This window comes from Salminus brasiliensis, chromosome 5, assembly GCF_030463535.1.
Source record: "Salminus brasiliensis chromosome 5, fSalBra1.hap2, whole genome shotgun sequence".
In the NCBI taxonomy this organism is placed as follows: Eukaryota; Metazoa; Chordata; class Actinopteri; order Characiformes; family Bryconidae; genus Salminus; species Salminus brasiliensis.
Window position 1 is genome coordinate 13,969,994 of NC_132882.1, and position 10,834 is coordinate 13,980,827.

Sequence of the window (10,834 nt, forward strand, 5' to 3'; positions counted from 1 at the left end):
CAGCAACAGGGTGGCGCCACAGGTAGTGCATGTATCACATAGCTTCAGGGGACTGGGGTTGTGGGTTCAATCCCTGCTCCAAGTACACCACTGTTCTGTGAGGAGTTTGGTGCGTTCTCCCTGTGTCTGTTGGGTTTTCTCCAGGCACTCTGGTTTCCTTCCACTTCACTGTGTGAATGAATATGTGTGTGTGTGTGTGGTACCCTGTGCCGAATTGGGGTACTCCTGCCTTGCACTCAAAATAGGTTCTGGACCCACTGCTACTCTGGCCAGAATAAGATGGGTGGATTAATGCTCTATATATTTCACAGTTTATTTGAATTAGTAATCAACTCAAGCACCTTGAAAGTGTGCCATTCTAGGAAAATTCCCCCGACAACATGAGTGTACATCATCAGAGAGAATATGCAGTGCTATGTAGTGTGTAAACAACCGCATGAAAAGAGTGTGAGGAGTTAAAGGGTGGTGATGGGGGTGTGAGGCTGTCTATTTACAGTCAGGTGAGTTATGCAGGTGTGACCAGTTCAGCTGAAAAAGCTCTGATAACACTGTCAGGAAGGTATAGAGTGTAACAGGTAGGTTAGTTACTACATGTATACATATTCAACTCGCCATGCATACATCACGTCCTACATACTTGCCTGTTGCATTCTGAGGCATTACTGTATGGAAGCAGAATGCTGCTTCATTCCTGCTAGTTGTCACAAAACCGAATGCTAATGCTAATGCGCCTATCAGGCATATTCACATAAAATATTTAAACTCTGACAGCTATGGTAGTAGAGACACAGTGATGCCAAGCATCTACCATCTAGTTCAACCATAGTTATGCCTGGAGGTGGAACAAACTGGTGATGAAATTAATGCTATCCATCTCTTTTTGGGATTTTTTTGCTCAAATTAAATAGCTGGACCTTGAATGTGAAATGTATTATTAACTGCAAAGCAGCTGAGAAGCAGAACCAACAGAAAAGAATAAAAGGGAATAGAATTAGTAAGTACTGTATGTGTGAATGGTGAAATTGGATACATTCAGTTAAAAGTCATACGGTTAAAAATGATTTTCATTTTGTCCAATTTTGGTTCTCAGAGAACATGTAAGAACAGTGTCTTCACAATCATCACAATCATCAGAAAAATCTAGGTGATGCAAATTTCAAAGTTTTACAAATACTCCTGACGTCTTGCCTTGTCTCTACAATCAATCAGAAGCAATGGGCTCCTATAAGCAACTCTAAGAACTCTTAGAATGAAAATAATGTACACCCAACACAGAAGAAAAGACTAAAAGAAGGTAGACACTTCTTCAGTTCATAATAGAATGAAGAAAAGCAGTTAACAGCAATGGTCAAAGTTAGGGTCAAAGTTAGGGTCTGGAAGACCAAGAAAACCCTTGTAGAACTGACAGAAAGGCAAATCATACTGAAGAATACCTTCAGAAAGATCTAGCAGACTCTGGGTGGTACTTTTAAACAGAGCTATAATTCAGTGTTATCTTTATCATTAACAGCTTCAGAATAAAATACATACAGTATCTATCCTTGAGTTCTCCCAGCTCTAGTCTAAATGCAGAGCAAATGAAAGAGCTGAGAGCGCTACCCTAGTGTTGACATTTCAGGCCATGTTCCTAATACAGGTAAAAGAGTTTACTTTTTTAAATGACATGCAGGTTCATGACTTGCCTTGCCCTTTCTTAAATTGGGAACATAAAGCTGCAGTGCAGAAGGTGCTCTCAGTGCACCTTGCCTTACGCAAAATGCTGTCCAGGGCTGAGCTTTCTTCCTCTCCCTTTCTCTCTTCCTCTATCCCTGTGCTGGTGGTCCTTGGCCTGGTCCTCTGCTCCCCTGGCTGTCCCCGGCAGGCTCCATCTGCTCACTGAGGGGGAAACGGCAGCTGCTCAGCCTGCCTGCTCTCCTCCTCCTCCTCCTTCTCTCCTGCACCAGCTGTGAACCAGCCTCCCTCCCAACCGGACTCACCCTCACACTCTGCTCCACAAGCTGCAAACTCTACAGAGTGAGACTAACTTTCATATTTTGGATATTGAGTATGGTTTGTTCTCCCCGTGTCAACACAGGTTTCCTCCTGGTGCTCCATTTTCCTCCTACCTCCCATTAATACACAGGGTAGGTGACCCGGACCCACCACGGCCCATACCAGGAAGAAGTATTTAAGAAGACTGATGGATGGATGGATTTATGAATTTTCTTATTGACTATTCCCTCTTAACTCTTATTGCTCTTATGATATTGTTTAGTTATCCAGTGCTGGCAAGAGGAGAATGGATTTCTCACCAGGTTTCCTTCTTTTGCACTAAGAGAGTCTTCCCTGCCACCTTTGGTTTGCTCCCGAGGGGCAGATTTCTGTAAAGCTGCTTTGTGAAGACTGCAGTTGTAAAAGCACTATATAAAACCTAATTTGGATTGACTTGAACTGAACCTTCTTCAATATTGCAAGACTCTTTAGGGAACCAAAATTGGTTCTTCTATGGCATCCCTCCAAAGAACCTTTCTGGTATCTTTATTTGTAAGAGTGATGGATTGAGTGTTTTCTTTTGTTCACAGTTCACTCTGTTCACATCCCTCATGTGTCCAGTTGATGCATACGAGTCTAAGAGTTCAAAGACATCCTAAACTCTGACCACAAACACACACTTAAAAAGGTGCACAAAAGTGAAGCAACATTTGGAGTGAAACTACAGGCCAAGGCCATTTCCCAGTACAAACGGGGACTGCAAGTGCAAACTCCTGTGGAAAGCAACCCCCCCCCCACCCCCAAAGCATCCTCGATAATACAGGCAGAGTAAGAACACATCCAGGCACTTGAACTGTAGTCTCTCTCATCTACTGCCCTTCTGAGTTGAGCATCACCTAATGCACTTGATCCAGGTAATTAAGACATTCAGGGAATTCTGAATATTAGAGCCAGGCGTGTTGGATCTTATCTCTCCAGGGTGGAGGATCTCCAGTAGTAGGATTGGGCAAATCAGATTAACCAGATTTTTGGTTCCTGAAAGTGTCTTTCAGTGGGTTTCAAAGGTTCTTTAGCAAGCGTGATGGCATTGGTTCAGTTAAGTCTGTTTGAACGGGTTTTAGAGTGCTTTATGGTCAGAATTAAGATGGTAAATATGCATAATTCATAATGGAAGTTAAAAGAATGGTCAATTGTCTATTTTGGCAAAGAGAATATCATAATATCAGAGAATAGGATCCTGTACCTTCTTACTGACTGGATAAAATAGCTGCTCCCTTTCTCTCACTGTGTGTGTGTGTGTGTGTGTGTGTGTGTGTGTGTGTGTGTGTGTTCGTGTGTGTGTGTGTGTGTAGTAAGTCAGTGATGTTAAGTCTAATTTCACCATCTTGAGCACTATTAAAAAGTTAGAAAGAAATGATATGGCAAAGCTAACTGATGAAAAAAAAAAACACTACACATAAAAGACAAGTATTGCCACTGTGTGATATCTTACTTTTCCTTATAGGCAGTATAAACAACAGTCTACGATAACTGATTGGGTCTCGTTCTTTTTTGAGAGCAATGATTCCTGTACAGTGAAGGCTGAACTCATTACAGCACTATTTTCAGATTTTTCTACTCTCCTCTTTTGCTAAAATAATAAATTCCGTTCTTATCTTACACAAACATGGTTCTTCACCCTGCACGAAAAGGAGACAGGGAGAAGAGTAACAGCATCAATAAATCATTTTCATCCAACAGTGTTCCTGGGGAGATTTCTGATGGATTAAATTAAAATGAAGCCCCTCCATCTTCGTCTCCACCTGATCGCTGCAGCTCATCTTCAAACCTCAGGCATCTTCAGCCTCGCCTTTCACTCTGTAAACAAGCCCTACACCTTTGTAGAAGTTCCAGTTTTAAGTTTGCTTTTTTTAGATAGCACGGAGATGTGTGTCACTATGAGATGCTACTTTGTTTAGCACCTGTATTCAGGCAAAGCCCCACCCCTGAGCTGTGATTAGCTGGCAGAGATACTACACGGTGGGAACAAAACAGTCTTCAAGAGCAAAGTGCTATACCGTATCTCTGTTTTTAATACGGAAAAAGTGAAATCACAGACCTGTAAAATAACAGGAATGAACTGGATATTTGTTTGGTCCTCTCACCAATTCATTCCCACCATTTCATGTCTGGAAATTCAAATTCATTGAAAACATATCCCTGTGGATGGGGTTTATGGAGTTTATGGCATACATTCCTTGCACTGACTATACTTGAATAGAAAAAATGCAATAGGATCATATGCAAAAGTTTGGGCACCCCTGGCCAAATAATAATTTATATAACCCATTTTTTTTTTTTTTTGTAAGTGAAAATAAATTAATGTATTTAAACACCTGCAACAAACTCACACATTGTAAAGCATCTTTGGGTTTTACTAGCTACATTTAATATAGTGAGAGAAAAAAAGGTGGCATTTGCAAAAGTAAAGGCACATTAAATATGTTATTACTTATTTGTTTTTATTTTGAAAATCAAGACAGTGGGAGGCCTAAACTTTTGCATTAATGTAAAATTGGTTTGTGGATCTTTGGAAATTTGGATCTGTTATTTTATTATTAGTTCTTTTTCAGCAATGACAGAAATGACAGCAGTTGCATTTAAAGAAATATATACTGTTATGCAACAACTTTCCGCTGCTAAAAATGCTGACAGACGGGTTTATGCTGTTATAGTGTATTGACCAATCACAGCGCAGTGGGCGGGGTCTGTCCGAATACGGGTGGGGTAGAGAGAAGCCTAATGAGCGCTGCTGCGCGGGAGCTGTCCAGTGCTGAAGTTTCATTCCGCCGGCGCGGAGGAGAACCCGAGCGCAGCACCGACACGAGAAAGCTCGCGCAGGGCGGCTGGACTGTTTCCTCTGCCTGGGTGTCTGATCGTTGACCCTGTAAGGATCTCTGGTCTCCGTCCAGCTCCTCTGCTCCGCGGTGGATGAAGAGAGGACGAGGTGCTGGACGCTCTAAACATGCCAAGGTCTTTCCTGGTGAAGAAGGTGAAGCTCGATGATTTCTCTTCCGCAGATTTTGACAGCGCGTACGGCAGGTCCCGGAGCGATCTCAGTCTACGGATCCACGAGAAAGGTAAATGGAGATCTCGGGAGATCAGCTGAGATGCTGCTGAATGTTATCATTTATTTGCCATGTTTTGCTTGTTTCTGTGCACACTTACAGTTGGGCATGCCTGGTCTGAGAACTTGAACACTCCTCGGTCAGTGAAAGATAGCTAAAGCCAAAAAACACGACCTATGAATGCTTGGTATTTCATTTGTCCACGTGTAAAGCTACCTAAACCTCCAAGGCTGAATCAGTCACGCTGCTCATACACATGCTGCACTTCTCAACCACCTACAAGTTGCTCTTAACAAGTGAGTGCATGATGGTGCCAATGTTTTTGTAGAGCAATGCCGTAGAAGAACCACTTTTTGCTTTCTAAGGAACCATTTTGGGATGTTTGAGTGGGGAGAAGCTTTCAAAGTTAAAAGAGCCTTGACTTCACATTATGTGGAGGTTCTTCACTGATTCCTCAAAAGATATTCTCTAAAGAACCATCAATTTAAAGGTGTTCTAAAGGAACCAACAGGGGTTCTTCTATGGTATCACGCAAAGAACCAGATTCAGAATATAGGCATATGTTGCACATTTTGGCAAGTCTTCGATGGTTCTTGTCCCCTGCTTCTCTGGTCTAGTCCATCTGATTGGACGGACCTGCAGACAAACAGAATGTCCACAACAAAATTCCCACTTTTCCGTCCATTCTCATAGTTTACTTCAATCAAGCTGGATCTGAATATTCAAAGTCAATTCAACTCTGTATGTGCTGAAACTCAAAATTGTGGGGTTTCCTGTGTACACCTACCATCCACCATCCCTCAAATGTTGCTCACTTGTGCTCTAAAAGCTTTGTCGTTAGTATGTTCTCATCTACAAACACCAAGTGCCAACGATTATGCCATCATCACCAACCACGTACCACTTGTTCATGGTTACCCAGTCGTTTGATTTTGTGTTTTTTATTGGAGTAGCCTGCATGCATGCAGTACGTGCAGTCACTACTTGATGGCTCCAAATGTCACTGGTGCACCAAATGTCTTGCAGTGTGCTTCTTCTTTCCCACATGGCAGCCACATGTCAAAGGAGTGAAGGAAAAAGTATCATTTAAAATCCCTGAACTATATAAGAGGTGTTAACACTGAAGATGTTAATGCAGCACAGGTGTCAAAATTGCAGATGTTAATCCCAAACTGTAGGCATTAACATCTTCAAAAATATCTGTTTGACACTGTAAGATGTTATCCATCACTGTAAGTGCTCATTAACCACTCTAGGCTAGATGTTAATTGAACACTGTAAGAGTTAATTCAGCACTTTCGGTGTTAATTCAACCCTGTAATGTTAATTCAGAATTTAAGGCATCCCTTTAACAACAGAGACGTTCTCCAGCATTACAGATGTGCGTTCAACACTGTTGAACGTATTGTTGTTCAACATGCCAGAACAGTGCTGAAAGCGACAGTGCTGAAAGCTACGGTGCACTGCAATGTTAATTAGATGTTTATTAACCACTGTAAGAGTCAATCCAACACTACAGGTGCTAATCTATCACTGTATGTATTCATTTAGCCCAATATACTCAACTCTGTAGATGAATTATTAACAGATAATTCAACATTGTAACTGAATCTTAAACAATATAAATGTTCTTTCAACACCCTTGAGCTGATTCAGAACTGCAGTTTGTAGCTCAATCCCCTAGAGTTTTAAATTGATGACTGGGGATGTAACAGTTTAAGTCTTTAACAGTTTTTATTAAATTGGGAAGACTGGAAGAGTTTAACATCTGAGGTACTGAACTAACATCCGAGGTACTACATCAACACATACAATACTGAATTAACACCTAAAGTACTGAATTAACATATGTTATATGAAAGTTAGCCCTACAGTGATAAATTAATATCAGCGGTGTTACGTTAACATCTGTCATGTGTTTAGTGCTGAATTACCAAGTGCAGCACTGAATTCTGCAGTACTGAAGCAAATGCTGCCGTACTGAACTAACATCTGCAATGTTGAAGTAACATCAACAGTTCTGTGCTAGGTTAAACTCTACGCTGTAGAATTAACATATAGTGAATTGCACTTTACAGTGCTGAATTAATATACTGCATCTATAAATCACTTATTACTCTTAGTAATAACTAGTGCAGGAGATATTCATTTAGCCTGCCAGGTGTTATAGTGCTGTAGCTGTTAATTGAGCACCCTAGATGATATAGTGCTGTAGATGTTCATTCAGCATGCATGTATGTAATGTATACTACGTGTTATAGACGTTGCTGTAGATGTTTACTAGGCACTCCAGAGCTTAAGCTTGCGCTGTAGATGTTTATTCAGCTCTCTAGATGCTTAACACTAGATGTTTATTCAGCACTCTAGATGTCAACCTAGCGCTGCAAATGTTTATTCAGCACTCCAGATGTTCATCTAGCACTGTAGATGTTAATGTTACACTGCAGATGTTCATTCAGTTCACTAGATGTTAGAGCACTAGATGTAAAATTTCAACCTTCACCCTGGATGTTAACCTAGTGCTGTAGATGTTTATTCAGCACTCCAGATGTTAGTGGTGTAGATGTTCACTCAGCACTCCTGATGTTAGTGCTGTAGATGTTCACTCAGCACTCCTGATGTTAGTGCTGTAGATGTTCACTCAGCACTCCTGATGCCACTGCGCTGTAGATGTTTATTCAGCACTCCAGATGTTAGTGGTGTAGATGTTTACTCAGCACTCCTGATGTTAGTGCTGTAGATGTTCACTCAGCACTTCTGATGTTAGTGCTGTAGATGTTCACTCAGCACTCCTGATGCCACTGCGCTGTAGATGTTTATTCAGCACTCCAGATGTTAGTGGTGTAGATGTTCACTCAGCACTCCAGATGTTAGTTCTGTAGATGTTCACTCAGCACTCCAGATGTTAGTGGTGTAGATGTTCACTCAGCACTCCAGATGTTAGTGCTGTAGATGTTCACTCAGCACTCCTGATGCCACTGCACTGTAGATGTTCATTCAGCACTCCAGATGTTAGTGCTGTAGATGTTCACTCAGCACTCCTGATGCCACTGCACTGTAGATGTTCATTCAGCACTCCACATGTTAGTGCTGTAGATGTTCACTCAGCACTCCTGATGCCACTGCACTGTAGATGTTCATTCAGCACTCCAGATGTTAGTGGTGTAGATGTTCACTCAGCACTCCAGATGTTAGTGGTGTAGATGTTCACTCAGCACTCCAGATGTTAGTGGTGTAGATGTTCACTCAGCACTCCAGATATTAGTGCTGTTGATGTTCACTCAGCACTCCTGATGCCACTGCACTGTAGATGTTCATTCAGCACTCCAGATGTTAGTGCTGTAGATGTTCACTCAGCACTCCAGATGTTAGTGGTGTAGATGTTCATCCAGCACTCCAGTTGTTAAAATAGCACTGTAGATAATGTAATCCAGCATTACATATGATAATTCAATAATGCTGACGTGTATTCAGTCTCCTCTAATCCAGCACTGCAGATGTTAATTCTGCACTGGTAGGTCCACTGTGTACACTCTCCAAATGTCATTGGTGCTCCAAATGTCGTGCACGTTTCTACCCACATGTTCTTACCTACATGCTCCAAGTGCACTCACACAGCAGCCGCGTGTCATGCCTCCACTGATCACTGGAGTGGGAATAAAAGGTGTGAGCGGGGCTGCTGCGTCCATTAACCCCAACCGCTCTTTTCCACATTCCCTCTGCGCCCGTGAATAATTGACTAAGAGGCCTTGTTCTTTTCGCGCTTCGTCCACAGGCTACATCAGCGACTACATCACACCGACGGTCTACGATGGCGACAGCGACGGCGCGGTTAAAGTGCCCTCGCCGGGGCCGCTGTACGACGGCCTGCGCAGCGACTACGGTGCGCGCGACTCGGACAGTCAACCGGACAGCCCGCAGTCGGCGCTTACCGGCGGCTACATCAACGGAGACGCGGCGGTGAGCGAGGGCTATGCGGCGGACGCCTTCTTCATTACAGACGGGCGGTCACGGCGGCGCGCGTCAGGAGGCACGCGGGCCCCCCAGCGGCACGCGTGCGGCGAGTGCGGCAAGACCTACGCCACGTCGTCCAACCTGAGCCGCCACAAGCAGACGCACCGCAGCCTGGACAGCCAGTTGGCCAAGAAGTGCCCGACGTGCGGCAAGACGTACGTGTCCATGCCGGCCATGGCCATGCACCTGCTGACGCACGACCTCAAGCACAAGTGCGACGTGTGCGGCAAGGCGTTCAGCCGCCCGTGGCTGCTGCAGGGCCACATGCGCTCGCACACGGGCGAGAAACCGTTCGCGTGCGCGCACTGCGGCAAAGCTTTCGCCGACCGCTCCAACCTGCGCGCGCACATGCAGACGCACTCGGCCTTCAAGCACTTCAGGTGCAAAAGGTGCAGCAAGACGTTCGCGCTCAAGTCCTACCTGAACAAGCACTACGAGTCGGCGTGCTTCAAAGGCGCCTTCTCGCCGCTCGAGGCCTGAGGCGACTCAAGCGATGACGTTGGCAGAAGAGCGAGCAAAGGCCTGTTTGTTTTTTTGGGGCTCCACGTGACAGTGGGGGACGCTTTCCCGAGCTCCAGCTCGAGCAGAACGGAAGCCAACAGTAGCACAAAGTTTTGTTCGGGAGCCTGAGGGGATTTACTGACTCTCAGCACGCCCTCCACAGCCCCGTGTCCTCAAACGACGTCCTGACGGCGCATGCGCGCTCTGGATTCGGTAGGCACGGTTTGAGTGACACAGTGCTGATCAATAACTTCCAGCTTCCTTTTAGTTTCTTTTTCATATCACTGGATATTATCATACTGCTGCAACTGACCCCCCCACAAGTATTCACAATAGAGGTAATTTTTTAAACATAATTATTTATGTATTTATTGGGATTATTTATTTGTTTTCCATTAAACTGATTTATTTGTTAGTTATTTGTTTATGTTACTAGATTAATATTTTTTGTCCTTTCATGAAAGGCAGATAAATGTTTGTACATTTTTCCTGTACATATATTTTTATTTTATTATTTATTTTGCACTGTTTTTTATTATTATTATTATTATTATTATTATTATTATTATTATTTTATGTTTGTCAGTCTTATTAACATGCCAAAGCATTTGAATCCATGAAAATGATTTTCCACTTCTTTGATTTTATATGCCTATGTAATGCATGCAAAAAATGAATCTATGCCAATAGCATAAAGCTTATCATTTTGCCAAAACCTAGATAGAATCAATGGGCAATATTTCTTGGGATTCTCGTAAGGATATATACAGCAATAATCACGTAATGCATGGTATTTTTGGAAGAAAAAAGAATAATAATGAACTATTACCTATAGCAGCTTTTTCTAAAATCAGGTATGTTTTGATCTCTTAATAATCAAATGAACAACAAAAAAAAAGAAATACCACATCAGGGAAAATGCCAGTGTAGAGTTAGCCAGTCGCCAAGACTTAAAAATAAAACTATAAACCACTTTTCCTTCGCTCTGTTGTTATGCACTGCCTGCCTCTAATTTAAACGTAGTTTTTAGGACGTAGGCTTGAAGTGCTGTAAATCTGCTCTAAGCAGTTCAGAATCATTCTCCAAATCTCTGGAACACCACGCCTGGAGAAATAAAGGCTCTTCTGTAGTTCACTCAAAGGGATGAGGAAGCTTGCCAGTAAGCAGGGAAGACAAACGTCTGCACAGCTGGGCTGTAAACCACTTGCACTGCACTTCGGGCTCGGATTAAAGCAAGACTC

At 43.0% G+C, this 10,834-nt stretch overlaps 1 protein-coding gene across 1 annotated transcript; it reads left to right on the forward strand.

Annotated features, from left to right (window-relative positions):
* Positions 1–4,794: 4,794 nt before the first annotated feature.
* On the forward strand, positions 4,795–10,017 carry scrt1b (scratch family zinc finger 1b). The gene is made up of 2 exons (XM_072678752.1): positions 4,795–5,090; positions 8,854–10,017. Exons 1-2 carry the CDS (start codon positions 4,976–4,978, stop codon positions 9,570–9,572), a joined length of 834 nt encoding a protein of 277 aa, XP_072534853.1. The 5' UTR covers positions 4,795–4,975; the 3' UTR covers positions 9,573–10,017.
* Positions 10,018–10,834: the final 817 nt, after the last annotated feature.

Bases quoted from the DNA above. Each gene is read 5' to 3' on its own strand.
- scrt1b (XM_072678752.1), top strand. From the start codon at position 4,976: ATGCCAAGGTCTTTCCTGGTGAAGAAGGTGAAGCTCGATGATTTCTCT. The intron at 5,091-8,853 runs GTAAATGGAGAT...CTTCGTCCACAG, and splicing joins TCTACGGATCCACGAGAAAG to GCTACATCAGCGACTACATC.